Raw genomic sequence first — 19,244 nt, forward strand, 5'->3', positions numbered from 1 at the left:
CTGGCCAGAAAGACGCTCTTGCTTAAATGGAAAGATGCGGTTCCTCCTATTCGTGCTCAATGGTTATGTGATGTGGTCATGTTTAAATTTAGAGAAGATTCGATGTTCAATTTCTGAATCTAGCCAAGTAGTCAAGACTTTCAAACATTGTGGGGACCTTTTTTGAATTATTTTCAAAACCTTTGATTTGCTGTTAAAGCACAGATGATGACTAATAATCTTTTTTCCTTTTTTTCTTTGCTAATTAGCTTTGGTCTTGGTAGTGGGTTAGATTTTTTTATATAATAAAATTACTATATTTCAATGTTACAAGTTAATTAATCTGTATGAATATAGGGTAAGGAGTCTTCATATGCGATTTAGTATAATGTATTGATATATATTTTTTTCTTGTACTCTGTATTCTATTTGTAAAATTAATAAAAATATGGGAAAGAGATGAGATAACAAGATAAAGAGCCCTTGAAGTGAGATCATTGGTTGTAGGAACAATTCAAGTGAGTGTAGTTATCCCTTTTTATTCAAGAGCCTGATGGTTGGGGGGTAGAAACTGTTCTTGTACCTGGTTGTATGAGTCCTGAGGCTCTTGTACCTTCTACCTGATGGTAGGAGCGAGAAGAGAGCATGACCTGGGTGGTGGGAATCTCTGATGATGGATGCTGATTTCCTACGGCAGTGTTTCATGTCGATGTGCTCAATGGTTGGGAGGGTCAAATCCACTACCTCTTGTAGGTATTTCCATTCAAAGGCATTGGTGTTTCCATACCAGGCAGCCAGTCAATATACTCTGCACTACACACGTGTAGAAGTTTGTCAAAGTTTAAGTGTCATACTGAATCTCCGCAGACTCTTTGGGAAGTTGAGGCGCTGCTGTGTTTTCTTCACAATTGCACTTAATGTGCTGGGTCCAGGACAGGTCCTCTTCAATACTGACATCCAAGAATTTAAAGTTGCAAACCATCTCCACCTCTGATCTTCCGAGGAGGAAAGGATCACGGGTCTTTGGTATCGCTCTTCTGAAGTCCACAATCAGTTCCTTAGTCTTGCTGACATAGAGTGAGAGGTTACCATTCAGCCAAATTTTCAATCCTCTCCTGTATGCTGATTCTTCACCACCTTTGATTTGGCCCACAGCAGTGGTGTCATCAGCAAGCTTGAATTGGAGCTGTGCTTAGTCATACAGTCCCCAGTCAGAAGTTCCCCACAGAATGCTGAGTGGAATATCTTATGGATCGTTGCATGGTACCTGAAGCCAGCTTTTCCTCTTGGTTTTGTTCGGAGATTGCTGTGAGTGTGTAGACCACTGCTGATGTTTAACCAAGTAAACAATGCAAGTTTTTTGACTCTTATACTTTTAGATTGCTCCTCTTGTTGAGGAACTGACAAGCGTGTTATCCAGAGTTGTAGGAAGACCTTGCTGTCTAAACACAATTCACAAGGAACTTGGGAAAGCAAAGGGATGGTATGAGAAGAGCAAAGTCAATTAATAGATATTTTGAGTACATAAAGATCAAGGGATTCTCTCGGGAAATTGTAAAGACTGAAACTATAGAGACTAATACAAAAACACAAGAAAATAAGACTAAAGTAGGCCACTCAGCCCTTCCAGCCTGTCCAGCCCCTCAATATGATCATGGCTGATTCAACTTCTCTTTTATGCCATTTCCCTATAACTGTCAATTTATCAAATATTTATTCAAATTATTTTACTTATCTGTCTTTACAGAAGAAGGGTAAATGCTGATATTGTAGTTAAGGAAGAATGCAGAAAATTAGGTGGATAAGCAGAAAATAAGATTGTGGCTTAATTGCCAGGCCTGGATGTACTATATCCTAGACTGATGAAGCTAGCAATGAAGAGAATTGTGAAGATTCCCCAGCTATAGGAGTGGACCTAGAGGGTTGGAGGACTGCTAATATTGCTGTTGTAGGATAATTCAAGTAATTACAGGCAGCAACTCTAGTTGAAATATTGTCAGCATCTGTTGTTCTGAGAGACAGTACAAACTTTATTTAGAAAGGTACAGGTTGATGAAAGTCAGCATGCATTCGTTAAGGGAAAGCTGATTGATTGTAATTTTTTGAGAAGAGGATAGCTAACAAGAAGGGTTTTTTTGTAGTATGCAGTAACGATCCCAAATTTAATTGCAAAAGAGTTTACAGTGGGAAAGAAAGCCTTAGACTGCGGGAAGATCTCAACAGTCCGATCTGTTGGATACAAAAGTGATAAATGGAATTTAGCTCAGATGGGTAGATGGTTGTAGTTTTGAGACAACAAGGAAAAGGAACAGATACTGAGAAGTTCAGTGGACCAAAGAACCTCAGAGTGGATGTCCATAAATCCTTCAGCAGCAAGGTGATGGTAGAAAAAAGTCCGATTACTGCAGGTGTTGGAACCTGATGAAGAGTCTCGGCTTAAAATATCGACTTTTGATTCCCCTCCATTGATACGATATAAAGCGGAAGAGGGTGGCTAAAGTCAACCTAGGTCCCTTGGAAGACGAGAAGGGGAAATTGATATTGGGTGATAAGGAAATGGCTGAGGCATTGAACTATTTTGTGTCGGTTTTCACAGTGAAGGACACGTCTAATATGCCAAAGAAGGATGTTATGGACGAAATGGGAGGTGAGGACCTCGATAAAATCACTGTCACTAAAGTGATGAGTAAACTAGAGGGCCTGAAGATAGATAAGTCCCCTGGTCCTGATGGGATGCATCCCAGGGTGCTGAAGGAATTGGCGGAGGTTATAGTAGACGCATTGGTAATTGTTTACCAAAATTCTCTGAGCTCTGGGCAGGTCCCGGTGGATTAGAAGACAGCAAATGTTACGCCACTTTTTAAAAAAGGATGTAGGCAAAAGACAGGCAACTATAGGCCAGTTAGCTTAACATCTGCAGTCAGGAAAATGCTTGAAGCTGTCATTAAGGAAGAAATAGCGAAACATTTAGAAAGGAGTGGTTCCATTAGACAGACGCAGCATAGATTCAGAAAGGGCAGGCCCTGTTTGACAAACTTACCAGAATTCTTTGAGGACATAATGAGTGCAATGGATAGAGGGGAACAGGTGGATGTCGTATGCTTGGTTTTCCAGAAGGCGTTTGATAAGGTGCCGCAGAAGAGACTTATAAATAAGATACAGATGCATGGAGTTGGAGGAAGTGTATGGATAGTGGATTGGTTAACCAATAGAAGGCAGAGAGTTGGTATAAATGGGTGTTTCTCCGGTTGCAGTCAGTGGTGAGTGGGGTGTCGTGGGGGTCAGTGCTGGGCCCACAGCTGTTTACCATTTACATTGATGATTTGGAAGAGGGGACTGAGTGTAGTGTAGCAAAATTTGCTGATGACACTAAACTGAGTGGAAAAGCAAATTGTACAGAGGATGTGGAGAGTCTGCAGAGGGATATAGATAGGCTAAGTGAGTGGGCCAAGGTCTGGCAGATAGAATACAATGTTGGTAAATGCAAGATCATCCACTTTGGAAGGAATAATAGAAGAGCAGATTATTATTTAAATGGTGAAAGATTGCAGCATGCTGTTGTGCAGAGGGTCTTGGGAGTTGCTTGTGCATGAATCACAAAAAGTTGGCTTGCAGGTACAACAGGTTATTGAGAGGGCAAACGGAATGTTGGCCTTCATTGCTAGAGGGATTGAATTCAGGAGCAGGGAGGTCACGCTGCAACTATACAGGGTACTGGTGAGACCGCACCTGGAGTACTGTGTGCAGTTCTGGTCTCCATACTTGAGAAAGGATATACTGGCTTTGGAGGCAGTGCAGAGGAAGTTCACCAAGTTGATTCCAGGGATGAAGGAGTTAACCTATGAGGCGAGATTGAGTTGCCTTGGACTATACTCTCTGGAGTTCAAAAGAATGAGAGGAGATCTTAGAGAAACATACAAAATTTTGAAAGGGATAGATAAGATAGAAGTAGGAAAGTTTGAGCCAAGAAATCGCAGGGGTAAAAGGACCCTGATGGCAGCTATTTATAGGCCTCCAAACAGGTGCAGTGCTGTGGACTACAAATTACAACAGGAAATAGAAAAGGCTTGTCAGAAGGGCAGTGTTATGATAATTGTGGGGGATTTTAACATGCGAGTGGATTGGGAAAATCAGGTCGGCACTGGATCTCAAGAGAGAGAATTTGTAGAATTGTCTGCGAGATGGCTTTTTAGAACAGCTTGTTGTTGAGCCCACTAGGGGATCGGCTGTACTGGATTGGGTATTGTGTAATGAACCAAAGGTGATTAGAGAGATTGAGGTGAAGGAACCCTTAGGAAGCAGTGATCATAACATGATTGAGTTCACTGTGAAATTTGAAAAAGAGAAGCCGAAATCCGATGTGTCGGTATTTCAGTGGAGTAAAGGAAATTACAGTGGTATGAGAGAGGAACTGGCCAAAGTTGACTGGAAGGGGACACTGGTGGGAAAGGCGGCAAAGCAGCAGTGGCTGGAGTTTATGTGAGAAGTGAGGAAGGTGCAAGACAGGTATATTCCAAAAAAGAAGAAATTTTCAAATGGAAAAAGGATGCAACCGTGGCTGACAAGAGAAGTCAAAGTTAAAGCAAAGGAGAGGGCATACAAGGAAGCAAAAATTAGTGGGAAGACAGAGGATTGGGAAGTTTTTAAAAGCTTTCAAAAGGAACCTAAGAAGGTCATTAAGAGGGAAAAGATTAACTATGAAAGGAAGCTGGCAAATAATATCAAAGAGGATACTAAAAGCTTTTTCAAGTATATAAAGAGTAAAAGATAGGCGAGAGTAGATATAGGACTGATAGAAAATGATGCTGGAGAAATTGTAATGGGAGATAAGGAGATGGTGGAGGAACTGAACGAGTATTTTGCATCAGTCTTCACTGAGGAAGACATCAGCAGTATACCGGACACTCAAGGGTAGCAGGGAAGAGAAGTGTGCGCAGTCACAATTACGACAGAGAAAGTACTCAGGAAGCTGAATAGTCTAAAGCTAGATAAATCACCCGGACCAGATGGTATGCACCCTCGTGTTCTGAAGGAAGTGGCTGTGGAGATTGCGGAGGCACTAGCAATGATTTTTCAAAAGTCGATAGATTCTGGCATGGTTCTGGAGGACTGGAAGATTGCAAATGTCACTCCGCTATTTAAGAAGGGGGCAAGGAAGCAAAAAGGAAATTATAGACCTGTTAGCTTGACATCGGTGGTTGGGAAGTTGTTGGAGTCGATTGTCAAGGATGAGGTTACAGAGTACCTGGAGGCATATGACAAGATAGACAGAACTCAGCATGGATTCCTTAAAGGAAAATCCTGCCTGACAAACCTATTACAATTTTTTGAGGAAATTACAAGTAGGCTAGACAAGGGAGATGCAGTGGATGTTGTATATTTGGATTTTCAGAAGGCCTTTGACAAGGTGCCACACATGAGGCTACTTAGCAAGATAAGAGCCCATGGAATTACGGGAAAGTTACATACGTGGATAGGGTGTTGGCTGATTGGCAGGAAACAGAGAGTGGGAATAAAGGGATCCTATTCCGGTTGGCTGCCGGTTACCAGTGGTGTTCCACAGGGGTCTGTGTTGGGGCCGCTTCTTTTTACATTGTACATCAACGATTTGGATTATGGAATAGATGGTTTTGTGGCTAAGTTTGCTGACGATACGAAGATAGGTGGAGGGGCCGGTAGTGCTGAGGAAACGGAGAGTCTGCAGAGAGACTTGGACAGATTGGAAGAATGGGCAGAGAAGTGGCAAATGAAATACAATGTTGGAAAGTGTATGGTTATGAACTTTGGCTGAAGAAATAAACGGGTAGACTATTATTTAAATGGGGAAAGAACTCAAAGTTCTGAGATGCAGCGGGACTTGGGAGTCCTCGTACAGGATACAGTTAACCTCCAGGTTGAGTCGGTGGTGAAGAAGGCGAATGCAATGTTGGCATTCATTTCTGGAGGAATAGAGTATAGGAGCAGGGATGTGATGTTGAGGCTCTATAAGGCACTGGTGAGACCTCACTTGGAGTACTGTGGGCAGTTTTGGTCTCCTTATTTAAGAAAGGATGTGCTGACGTTGGAGGGGGTACAAAGAAAATTCACTAGAATGATTCCGGGAATGAGAGGGTTGACATATGAGGAACGTTTGTCTGCTCTTGGACCGTATTCCTTGGAGCTTAGAAGAATGAGGGGAGACCTCATAGAAACATTTCGAATGTTGAAAGGCATGGACAGAGTGGAGGTGGCAAAGTTGTTTCCCATGATGGGGGAGTCTAGTACAAGAGGGCATGACTTAAGGATTGAAAGGCGACCATTCAGAACAGAAATGCGAAGACTTTTTTTTAGTCAGAGGGTGGTGAATCTATGGAATTTGTTGCCACGGGCAGCAGTGGAGGCCAAGTCATTGGGTGTATTTAAGACAAAGATTGATAGGTATCTGAGTAGCCAGGGCATCAAAGGTTATGGTGAGAAGGAGGGGGAGTGGGACTAAATGGGAGAATGGATCAGCTCATGATAAAATGGCGGAGCAGACTCAATGGGCCGAATGGCTGACTTCTGCTCCTTTGTCTTATGGTCTTATGAAAGTGGTTTCCATTGGTAGGTGAGACTAGAACTAGGGGACATTGCCTCAAGATTCAGGGGAGAAGATTTAGGACGGAGATGAGGAGAAACTGTTTTTCCCAGGGAGTGGTGAATCTGTGGAATTCTCTGCCCAGGGAAGCAGTTGAGGCTTCTTCACTAAATATAATTAAGAAACAGTTAGATAGATTTTTAGATAGTAGGGGAATTAAGGGTTATGGGGAAAAGGCAGGTAGATGGAGCTGAGTTTACGGACAGATCAGCCATAATCTTACTGAATGGCGAGGCAGGCTCGATGGGCCGGATGGCCTACTCCTGCTCCTATCTCTTATGTACATATGCAGTCTTATGCAGACTGTGTTCTCAGGAAGAGTCTCGGTCCAAAATGTTGGCTGTTTGTTCCTCTCCATAGATGCTGCCTGATCTGCTGAGTTCCTCCATAGTTTTGTGTATGTTAGGCTGTATACAATGGATTTTAGGTCAATTGCAACAGATAGCAGAGGCTGCTCATGTATGATGCAGGAATGACTGATCTGATCTGATCAGGCCCGTTATGCTGCTGGTGTTCAGGGCAGCAATGAAGCTGCTCCATCTCTGTGCTTCCTTATGTCAGTAGCTTCCTCTCTGTTTTCACTGCTGTCAGTCATGTAAGTCCCGGATAGAGACTCAGGAGAGTCGTACTCAAATGTAGAAGGATACTTCATTACTGTTTCTGTAGCAATTATTTTATCAGTCAGGGTTGTTAGCCCCGAGCTGAACCCCTGAACTTGGAGGACCAGTGGACCACTCTTAGTCTGGCTACCCTTTGACCTCTTTGGCATGGGTGACCCTTCCAAGAGCAACAATCCCTCTAAGGTGTGTGCGCACACATCTTTTGCTACTAGCGCACAAAGGAATTTAAACTGCACACGGAAGGTTATCATCCTCTACTTCGTTGGCAGGTTAAATATATTTCACGATCATACACAATCCCATTTCTTTTTCTGGTTTCTGATGCGGACAGTGTTGGCAATGTGGAGTTTGCGATGATTTATCTGCAGGTTTTAGAACTAGCTTATTCATACTTGTAACGTCCTGGTTAAGATTTTACTGCTCATGTTGTAGAGGATTTCATTTAATGTCTTTCTGTAAAAGCAGCGTGTTCTAGTGGTGTTTGGGTTACCATTAGAGATGAAGGGTTGTGATGTTCATGCTTAGGAATGTCATGTCATCCAGTCAGCATGGTGGAATTGGGAAAAGGTTCTAGAGAACACCGGGGCAGAGGTTTTGTGATGGATACTGAGGTGGGTCGAGTTTTTTTTCTGGTGGGAGGTGGAGAGAGAAGAAGCCGGAGATAACTGTCCGTAGGATTTGATCCGATGGGAATGCGCGATTTGATGCAGCCCAAGAGGGGAAATCCTATTGGTGATGGGTGAAAAGGAGCTGGCTCCATGAGTACATCAGACACATTGGCTGTTGGAAGATTTAAGCTCCAGCCTGTGCACATTTGATTGTTTTAATTCTGATGGTCCCTTTTGTTTTTTTTTCTTTAATAACTGTTTGGTTAAGTTATCATTCATAAATATACTTTCTTTATAATTGTATAGAGTGTATGGTCTTATTCCTTGCTGACAGGCAATTGCATGGGGGCAGTAATTACACAGTATTCACACAGCTCGGGGTTTGGGTTGGTGAAATATCCCAACATCCTGGGTTTGGTGGGACCCCAGTCCTTTCTACCCTGGATGTACAGAGCCTGAGAAAGGTGGTCTTCTCACCGCTAAGTCTGGCGGCTGTCAGTGGGGCGTTGACAAGTTGCATCTATAGAGATGCATGAAAAAGGGGGTGCCATTGTGGGGGCTGTTCCTGTGGATTGAATTTGTTGAATACTGTGTAATTGCTCAAAGAATTGATAAAGCGGTTTGTGTTTAAGCCCGTGTTAAACTATTGTCGGGGAAAGTGATTAAGATACGTGCTTATGGACGCCAGAGGGAGTAAATGTTGGTGCAATTCAAAGGGATTACCTGTAAGTAAGGCTTGTGTTCTGAGTGGGGTGGATATCCACAGCCCAGATGAATTGCTGATGAGGGTTTTAAGTATTAGGGAAAGTTGTGATCATGGAGCAGCAATTTGATCAAATGATGGGCAAAGGTGTCGCTTTAGTTCAGACTAGTGATGACGTGATGGCAGCGGCTCTGCCTGGTCGCATTCGAGTACCGGGAGAGGTGGGGCCGTGGGCCACCTACACTTTCAGAGAAGAGGAGAGTGTAGGTGAGGGGCCACATTGGAAAACACAGAAACATAGAAAACCTACAGCACAATACAGGCCCTTCGGCCTACAAAGCTGTGCTGAACATGTCCCTACCTTAGAAATTACTAGGGTTACCCATAGCCCTCTATTTTTCTAAGCTCCATGTACCTATCCAAAAGTCTCTTAAAAGGCCCTATCCTATCCGCCTCCACCACTGTTGCTGTGGCCCATTCCACGCACTCACCACTCTCTGCGTACAAAAACTTACCCTGACATCTTCTCTGTACCTACTCCCCAGCACCTTAAACCTGTGTCCTCTTGTGGCAACCATTTCAGCCCTGGGAAAAGGCCTCTGACTATCTACACGATCAATGCCTCTCATCATCTTATACACCTCTGTCAGGGCACCTCTCATCCTCCGTCACTCCAAGGAGAAAAGGCCGAGTTCACTCAACCTATTCTCATAGGGCATGCTCCCCAATCCAGGCAACATCCTTGTAAATCTCCTTTGCACCCTTTCTATGGCTTCCACGTCCTTCCTGTAGTGAGGCGACTAGAACTGAGCACAGTACTCCAAGTGGGGCCCAGGGTCCTATATAGCTGCAATATTACCTCTCGGCTCCTAAACTCAATTCCATGATTGATGAAATCCAATACACCGTACGCCGCCTTAACCACACAGTCAACCTGCGCGGCTGCTTGAGCGTCCTATGGACTCGGACCCCAAGATCCCTCTGATCCTCCACACTACCAAGAGTCTTACCATTAATACTATATTCTGCCATCATATTTGACATATCAAAATGAACCACTTCACACTTATCTGGGTTGAACTCCATCTGCCACTTCTCAGCCCAGTTTTGCATCCTATCAATGTCCCGCTGTAACCTCTGACCGCCCTCCACACTATCCCCAACACCCCAACCTTTGTGTCATCAGCAAATTTACTAACCCATCCCTCCACTTTCTCATCCAGGTCATTTATAAAAATCAGTGGCGTTTCCCGTAGCTGAGGGTGGGCGGAGACTTTAAAGGCAAGTTGCTCTTGTTTCTGTGTGGTGAGGGGGAAGGAGCTGTCTGATGTGGAGTGTCTAATGATTCCTCCAGCGAGGGGTGAAAATTCTGCATTTGTATCGGATAAATAGCAAAGTGCTCCGGCAGAGAGTCCAAGTTATCAGAGGCTGAGAATGTTCTGGGGAGTGAAGCCCACCCCCGAGGGGGAGGGGGAATGTGAGAGTTGGGCAGAGTGAACGCCTCAGTTACTGGGTGAGTGGCTGTGCTCAGATAGTATGAAAAGACAGCGGCGGGTAGAGAGTCTAAGGCTGCTGAGGTGGTGGGGTCCTTAAAGGCAGAGAACTCATTGGTTACATCTGTGGACTGCATGGAAGCACTGGAAAGTGTTTTTGGCACCACAGGAAGCTCAGCGGAGCGTATGACATGGTTTAGGCGCCTGTTTCAGGCGGAAGGGGAAAAACTTTCTGCCTACATTTTTCCACTGGAGACACGGCTGCTTTGCTTGCGCTGTAAAGGGGCCATTCAGCTGGCTGATGTGAATCAATTAAGGATGGATCAAGTGACGAAGGGCGCACAGTCACATGACATGATTGCTTTAAGCCTCCAATGTCTCGTAAGTCGCATCCTCCTCCCTCGTTCATCAAGTTGATCAGGGAAGCCAGAGAGGAGGAAAACACAATGGAGGAGCGAAAGGCCTCCGTCAGTAAGGCACAGTCCGCGGCAGTAGCCCCTGTTGCTGGAGCGACCCCTGATGTCACACAGGCAGGGGTTTTGCAGGATGCAGTGAAAGATTTGAAAGCTGGGGTATCTCAGTTGAGATTGGCTGGTGCTGGCACCAAGCACGACAAAGCCGATAGGGAGCCGGACCCATTGATGGGATGCACTAAACAGAGGGCTGCTACTGAGCGGGGTCCCTTGAAGGTTGTGGGGGGTGGGGGAGTGGAAACCAGTATTTTCTGTTACAACTGTGGTGAGGATGGTCATTTCAGGCTGGAGTGTGAAGGACAGGAAATTCTTTGGATCACCATCACTGAATCCCCTAAACTCTCAACATCCTGGATGTTGCCACTGACAAGAAACTGAACTGCTCTCGCCATATAAACACCGCGGCTACCAGAGCAGGTCAAAGGCTAGGAATCCTGCGGCGTGTAACTTACCTCCTGACTCCACAAAGCCTGTCCACCATCTACAAGGCTCAGGTCAGGAGTGTAATGGAATACTCGCCACTCAGCTGGATGAGTGCAGCTCCATCAACACTCAAGAAGCTTGACACCATCCAGTAGAAGGTACCACTTCCACAAGCATCCAATCCCTCCACCATTGACGAACAATTGCAGCAGTGAGTACTGTGTATAAGATGCATTGCAACAACACACCAAAGTTCCTAAAACAACACCTTCCAGACCCACGACCACTACCATCTAGAAGGACGAGAACAGCAGATATCTGGGAACTCCACCACTTGGAAATCCCCTTCCGAGTCACTCACCATCCTGACTTGGAAACATATCGCTGGTCCTTCATTGTCACTGCGTCAAACTCATGGAATTCCCTCCCGAACAGCACTGTGGGTGTACCTACACCTCCGGGACTGCAGCAGATCAAGAAGGCAGCTCATCACCACCTTCACAAGGGCAACTAGGAAATAGGGAATAAATGCTGGCTTAGCTGGCGACGCCCATGGCCCATAAGTGAATTTTTAAAAAATTGGAGATTCTGGTGTTGAAATGGGCCGTGGTGGGTAAGTTAACTGACTAACTATATGGTGTCAAGTTTGAGGTGAGGACGGACAACAATCTATTGACTTATATCCTGACCTCGGCCAAACTGGATGCCACAGGCCATTGTTGGTTAGTGAAATTATCTGCCTATGATTTCAGCCTAAAGTACTAGTGGGGAGTTGGAACATTGATGTAGATGCTTTGTCCCGATGTGCTCTTGGAAGGCCGGAAACGGATGAGTGCGGGAGAGCGTTCCAGCATGTGGAGTTAAAGCAATGTGCCAGTTTTCTGCCATGGGGAAGTCAGAAGCAAGGCTGTAGCATGATGGAGCTGTAGATCATTTCTGAGCTTCTGGTTGCACCATTTCATAAGCTTATTGCAACTTGACCGTCCCGACTACGAAACAGTTGCCTGTGTTGTGTCCTGCGGAAGTGGCAGCAGCTGAACAAGACGATGCTTGTACGGGTACTGTTTGGTCATCTGTTTGCAGAGGGAACGTGGTCCAAGTTGAAACGATGAAACACCCTACCATACCCCTTCTAATGAGAGAATGGGAACAAACTGGAGTTAAGGAACCAGGTTTTATATAGGGTCCTGTCTCCTCCAGCACACACAAGGAACTCCTCAGGCCAGGGGCATCTATAGAAAAGAGTATGGTCGACATTTCAGGCCAAAACCCTTCAGTGGGACTGTTGAAGTAGATTTAAAAGGTGGAGGGAGGGGAAAGGGAAACAACAGGTGACAGGTTAAACCTGAAGAGGGAGAGATGAAGTAAAGAGCTGGGAAGTTGATTGGTGAAAGAGACACAGGGCCATGGAGGAAAGAAAAGGGGAGCTGATGGGTGGGCTACATTCATTTGCAACGAGTGCTTGATGGGTGGACATCCTCACGCCAAAGGTCTGATATTTCTGATGCAAGGAGGTTTGGCATGTCACCAAAGACACTTGCAGATTTCTAGAGATGTACCATGGAGAGCACTCTAACCGGCTGGTATTGGGATGGGGGCGGGCCGCTGCTGGACAGGATTGTAAAGACTTGTAAAGTCAATCAGCTCCATCATGGGCACTATCCTCCGTAGTATCCAGGACATCCTCAAGGAGTGATCCTCAAAAAGGCGACGTCCATCATTAAGGGTCTGCGCTGTTCTCATTGTTACCGTCAGGAAGGAGGTACAGAAGCCTGAAGGTGCACACTCAGCCACTCAGGAATAACTTCTTCCCCTCTGCCATCCGGTTTCTGAGTGGACATTGAACCCATGAGCATTACCTCACCACTTATCTTTATTATTAATTTTGCACTGCTTATTTGATGTACAGGTACAGTGTATAAAGGTACAGTGGTGCTAGGAAGTTTGTGAACCCTGTAGAATTCTCTCTATTTCTGCATAAATATGACCAAAAATGTGACCAAATCTTCACCTGTCCTAAAACTAGATAAAAAGAACCCAATTAAATAAATAACACAAAAACATTAGGGTCTCGGCCCGAAACGTCGACTGTACCGCTTCTTGTAGATGCTGCCTGGCCTGCTGCGTTCCACCAGCATTTTGTGTGTGTTGCTTGAATTTCCAGCATCTGCAGATTTCCTCGTGTTTGCGTTTTTAAAAACATTATTCTTGTTCATTTATTTATTGAAAAAAATTATCCAGTATTACATGTATTTGTTGGAATAAGTCTGTGAACCTCTGGGGTAATGCCTTGCACAAAAGCTGTTTGGAGTGGGTATTCCAATCAATGAGATGAGATTGGGGGTGTGGGTTGTAGAAGTGTCCTGCCCTATTAGTAAGTAAGTAAAGTAAGTTACTGACAGAGCCTGCGGAGGCAAGGTAAGTACATTACTTATTTTTTAATTACGCTCTTGAGAGGATAGAGGAGTATGTCTACACAGCCAGTGTTTTGTTTTGGGTGTCAGATATGGGATTTCCGGGAGACTACCAGGCTCGCTGATGGCACATTTGCAGAAGGTGCATCGAGATGCAGCTCCTTAGAGACTAAGTTAGGGAGCTGGAGCTGCAGCTCGATGACCTTTGGCTTGTTAAGGCAAGTGGAGAGGTGAGAGACAGGAGCTACAAGGAGGTAGTCTCCGCAACACTACTTGAGACAGACAAATGGGCTGAAGAATTCAAGCAGGAGGCAGGGATTCACATTTCTAGATGATTAGGACCTCTTTTGGGACAGGTGGGACCTATACAAAAGGGTCGGGTGGCAGCCAAATCCGAGGGAGACCAATATTCTTGCGGGCAGGTTTACTGGAGCTGTTGGGAGTGGTTTAAACTATTATGGCAGGGGGATGGGAACCAGTATAATAGAGCTGAGGATGAGCCAGCAAGTTTACAAGTAGATGATGGGTGTAAGATGAATATATGGAAGGACAAGCCAATTTTTGGGTACAAATGTATTTGTATTGCAATAGAATAAAGGGAATTACAGAGGCATGGGAGAGGAGCCTGCCTAGGTGGATTGGAGGAGGATACTGGCAGGGATGGCAGCAGAGCAGAGATGGCTGAAGTTACTGGGAATAGTTCACAAGACGCAGGATAGATATGTCCCACAGAAGAAGTAGTTATCAAATGGCAGGCGTAGGCAACCATGGCTGACAAAGAAAGTTAAAGACTGCATAAAAGCCAAGGAAAGGGCATATTAGGTAGCAAAAGTGAGTGGGAAGTTGGATGTTTGGGAAGCTTTTAAAATCCAACAAAAGGCAACTGAAAAAGCTATAACAAGGGAAAAGATTAAATATGAGGGCAGACTTGCCAGTACTATAAACTACTACTACTATGCCGACTCAGGCCTAGGGGGCCGGCATCAGGCAATTCATGCCTTGCAAGGTGCAAAACGAAAGACTGTGTGACGTGCCACTCCTCGCACGGACAGTAGGTGGCCGTTGACTCACGACGAGTTCATCCGCCCTTTGACAGGTTTTGTTTTTAGTCCTGCTGGGCGCCTACACACCCTCCTCCCTGGTTAACCGGAGTGCACCGGGGGTGTGCCGGATGAGTCGCCGACAGCCCGACCCGAGACAGGTAGTACTGGGCTACATCAGACATCCCACCTCTCCCAGAAGTTCCGGGAGTCTCCGGCATATTGATAGTGGCTCCCTGATGCCCGCAAATTATATACAATATCACGGAAATCAATTTTTTTGAGAGCTAGCGAGAGAAAGCAAGAGAGAGCAAGAGCGACCACGAGAGAGAGCAAGCAAGCGAGCAAGAGGGAAAGCAAGCGAAAGCGCGCGAGCGAGAGCGCGCCATGGCAGAGTGTTCCAAAAAAAAAAGTACGTCACCCCAGACTACACTAAAGTGTACCTCTGCCTAATAGGGGTCAAAATAATGACAGTGTTGCTCGCTGCACTGTTTGCAACAGTGACTTTTCTATTGCCCAGGGTGGGTTAAGACTGTAAAAGACATTTTGAGGTGAGATTAACAGGTGTCATTCGTTCATTAGCATAGCTAACGTTATTTAAACTAGCTGGCTCGCTGCTAAGGAGCTACTCTATTGCAGACATCCTACCTCTCCTGGAAGTCTCCTGCAAATTGATGGTGCTACCTCCCTGAAATGAGATTTTGCAGGGTGGGATGTCTGCTATGTGGTACCAGTGGCAAGGCAAGGCCCTGACCTGCCTCACAATGACTCAGGATACAATTAGTACTGGGCTACGTGGTACCAGTGGCAAGGCAAGGCAAGGCCCTGACCTGACTATAAAACAGCATACCAAAAGTTGTTTCAGTTATATAAGGAGTAAAAGGGAGGTGAGAGTTGATATTGGACCATGGAAAAGATGCTGATGAGGTTGTAATGGGGGACAAAGAAATGGCAGATGAACTTAATGAGTACATTGCATCAGTCTTCACTGTGGAAGACACTATCAATATGCCAGTGGTCCATGAATGTCAGGGAGCAGGATTGAGTGCCATTGCTATTACAAAGGAAAAAGTGCTAGGCAAATTCAAAGATCTTAAGGTGGATAAGTCACCTGAGCCAGATGGACTATGTCCCGGAGTCCTGAGAGAGGTTGCTGAAGAGAACGGATGCATTGGTCATGATCTTTCAAGAATCACTTGATTCTGGCATGGTCCTAGAGGACTGGAAGATTGCAAGTGTCACTCCACTCTTTAGGAAGGCAAAAGAAAGGAATTTATTGGCCAGTTAGCCTAACCTCAGTGGTTGAGAAAGTGTTGAAGTCTATTATTAAGCACGAGGTTTTGAGGTACTTGGAGACTAATGATAAAATAAATCAAAGTCAGCATGGTTTCTGTAAAGGGAAATCTTGTCTGACAAACCTGTTAGAGTTCTTCGAGGAAGTAACAAGCAGGGTGGACAAAGGAGGGGCAGTGGATGTCATTTACTTGGATTTTCAGAAGGCATTTGATAAGGTGCCACACCTGAGGCTGCCTTACAAGAAAAAAAATCCTATCTTGTTACAGGAAAGATACTGGCATGGATCGAGGAATGGCTGACAGGCAGGAGGCAGCGAGTCGGAATAAAAGGGGCCTTTTCTGGTTGGCTGCTGGTGACTAGTGGTGTTCCTCAGGGGTCAGTATTGGGACCGCTGCTTTACACATTGTTTGTCAATAATTTGGATAGTAAAATTAATGGCTTTGTGGCAAAGTTTGCGGATGATACAAAGATAGATGGAGTGGTAGGTAGTTCTGGGGAAGCAATGTGATTGCAGCAGGACTTAGACAAATTGGAAGAATGGGCAAAAAAGTGGTAGATGGAATACAGTGTTCGGAAATATATGATAATGCATTTTGGTAAGAGGGACAATAGAGCAGACTATTATCTAAATGGGCAGAAGGTTCAAACATCAGAGGTGCAAAGGGACTTAGGAGTCCTCATACAAGACTCCCAGAAGGTAAATTTACAGGTTGTATCTGTGATAAAAGAGTTAAATGAAATGTTGGCATTTATTTCAAGGGGAATAGAATATAAAAGCAAGGAGATAATGCTGGGGCTTTATAGGACTCTAGTCAGGCTGCACTTGGAATATTGTCAACAGTATTGGGCCCCATGTCTCAAAGGATGTGCTGTCATTAGAGAGAGTTCAGAGGAGGGTCACAAGGATGATTCCGGGTATGAAATGGTTAACATATGAGGAGTGTTTGACAGCTTTGGGCCTGTACTCACTGGAATTCAAAAGAATGCGTGAGGATCTCATTGAAATCTACCGCATGTTGAAAGGACTAGATAAGGTGGATATGGAGAGGTTGTTCCCTCTGGTGGGGGTGTCTAGAAATAGAGGGCACAGCCTCAAAATTGAGGGGTGACCCTTTGGAACAGAGGTAAGGAGGAATTTTTTTAGCCAGAGAGTAGTGAATCTGTGGAATGCACTGCCAAGCCCGTGAGTATATTTAAGGCGGAAGATGATCATTTCCTATCAGTGAGGGCATTAAAGGATATGGAGAGAAAGCAGGTATATGAGGTAGAATGGGATCCAGGATCAGGTCATGATGGAATGATGGAGCAGACTTGATGGGCTGAATGGCCTAATTCTGCTCCTATGTCTTATGGTCTAAAAATTAATAGAAATGCATGAAGCTGGAAAAGGCTAGAAAACATTTCTAAACACCTGACTGCTCACCAGTCCACAGTAAAAGAAATTGTCTACAAATGGAAGAATCTCAGAACTGTTGGTACTCTCCCTAGGGTTAGGCTGAGTGAGATGAAAAAGAAGCCAAGGGACCTGCAGAGATCTCTGGAACTTGAAAACGTCTCTGTTCATGTGTCCACTACAAGAGAAGCGTTGAACAGGAATGCTGTTCATGGAAGAAAGGAATGGAGGAAACCACTGCTCTCCAAAAAAAAACATTGTTGCACATCTCAGGTTTGCAAAAGACCCCCTTGGGTTTCCACAATGCTTCTGGGATGATGTTCTGTGGACAGATGAGACAAAAGATGAACTTTTTTCAGAAATGTGGATTGCTGTATTTGGAGGGAAAAAGCCACTGCACACCAACATCAAGCCTCGTCCCAACTGTGAAGCAAGATGGAAGGAGCATCATGGTTTGGGGCTGGTTTGCTGCCTCCGCCTGGACAGCTTGTATTCATTGAGGAAACAATGAATTCAAAATTGTATTAAGATATTTTTCAGGGGAATGCCAGGGTAGCGGTCTGTTGCCTGAAGCTTAATAGAAGGTGGATAATGCAACAAGACAGTGATCTGAAAGACAAGGGTAAATCAAGAATAGGATGGTTTAAAAAGAAGAACATTCATATTTTGGAATGGCTATCAAGGTCCTGACCTTAATCCTATAGAAATATTGTGGGAGGACCTGAAGCAAGTAGTTCATGCAAGGAAGCCCACCAACATCCCAGAGCTGAAGCAGTTTTGTAAGGAGGAATGGCCTAAAATCCTTCTAAGCTGATGTGCGGGACTGACCAACAGTTACCAGAAATGTTTGGTTAAAGTTATTGCTGTACAAGGGGGTCACAACAGTTATGGAAAGTAAAGGTTCACATAGTTTTTCCAACAAATACATGTAATATTGGATCATTTTTCTCAATAAATAAATAAACAAGTATTATGTTTCTCGTGTTATTTATTTAATTGGTTCTCTTTATGTTGTCTTAGGACGTGTGAAAATCTGATCAAATTTTAGGTCATATTTGTGCAGAAATAGAGAAAATTCTTCAGGTTTCACGAACTTTCTAGCACCATGGTACTTACAAAAATTTACAGATATACAAAGGCTTTCCCCACGTCACACTTTGTCTTTAACTTTCCAATATAACTATTCACCAACCATCAACTCCAACCTCCACACCTCTCCCGCAAAGCCAGACTGAGGGTTTAAATCTGCCTCTGCCTGGCCTAGGAGGACTGTGAAATTTTACCGGTGGGGGGGAGGGGGGAGGTATAATCGCGTGACATGACCAGACCATAATAATTAATTCAGATGCAGAATTGACATGACCAGACCATAATAATTAATTCAGGTGCAGAATTGGAATATTTTAAACAGGGATTCTAACACCCTACTGTTTTATTCCACAATAAATGCCTTAGTTAAACTCGTAGATCAGTGTCCTCATGGTCAGATGACTATAAAAGAATAAAGCCTCCCCACCGGTGCTGTTGCCTGTTAGAGGTGGTTTCTCTATTATAATTTATTGCTGCTGCAAAGACAGCAAATTTCACAACGTCTTTAACAGGCACAGAGTGCTGAAGGAGCTCACCAGGCCAGCCAGCCATCTATGGAAAAAAGTACAGTCGACGTTTTGGGCTCGGATTTCAGCATCTGTAGATTTTCTCTTGTTTTGTGATCACGACATATGTAGGTGACATTAAACCTGATTCTGATACTGAGGAATCCAAAGTTCTATGTTCACTTTATTTTAACAGGTGCTCTTTGGCAACACTGCAAAAGTGTGAAATTGCTTTGGAAAAATTGAAGAATGACATGGCAGTGGTGAGTTTTAATTCATTTCCAGGCTGCTTACGTTCAGTTGCCTTTGAGAAATGGGAGGGAGTTTGGGGCATTAGACCCAGCACCAGAGAAGGCTTGGCAATCTATTTCTAATTTTGGATGATGACTTGGAAGAACCTACAGGTAGCAATGTTCCCTTGCTCTGTTAGTTGAAATAATCATATCATTTAAATGTGTTCTCCCTGAATGCTAATTCACTTTATAAAGTCTGACCCACAGGCCTTGGTTTCGCTATGGAATCTAAACCAAGTACCAGTCTAGTCACTGGGAGCTAGCAGCTGAGCAGCTGTGGTGAATATCCTCGCCCGAC

General features: G+C 44.5%; 1 protein-coding gene across 3 annotated transcripts in view; it reads left to right on the forward strand.

Annotated features, from left to right (window-relative positions):
- med15 (mediator complex subunit 15) overlaps positions 1-19,244 on the forward strand; it is a 172,158-nt gene that overhangs the window by 111,842 nt on the left and 41,072 nt on the right. For all 3 annotated transcript variants that reach the window (XM_072243499.1, XM_072243500.1, XM_072243502.1), the window contains one exon: positions 18,850-18,916. In XM_072243499.1, the coding sequence (XP_072099600.1) occupies positions 18,850-18,916 (67 nt within the window). The remainder of the gene's footprint in view (positions 1-18,849; positions 18,917-19,244) is intronic.

Source organism: Mobula birostris, chromosome 25 (assembly GCF_030028105.1).
Source record: "Mobula birostris isolate sMobBir1 chromosome 25, sMobBir1.hap1, whole genome shotgun sequence".
Taxonomy (NCBI): Eukaryota; Metazoa; Chordata; class Chondrichthyes; order Myliobatiformes; family Myliobatidae; genus Mobula; species Mobula birostris.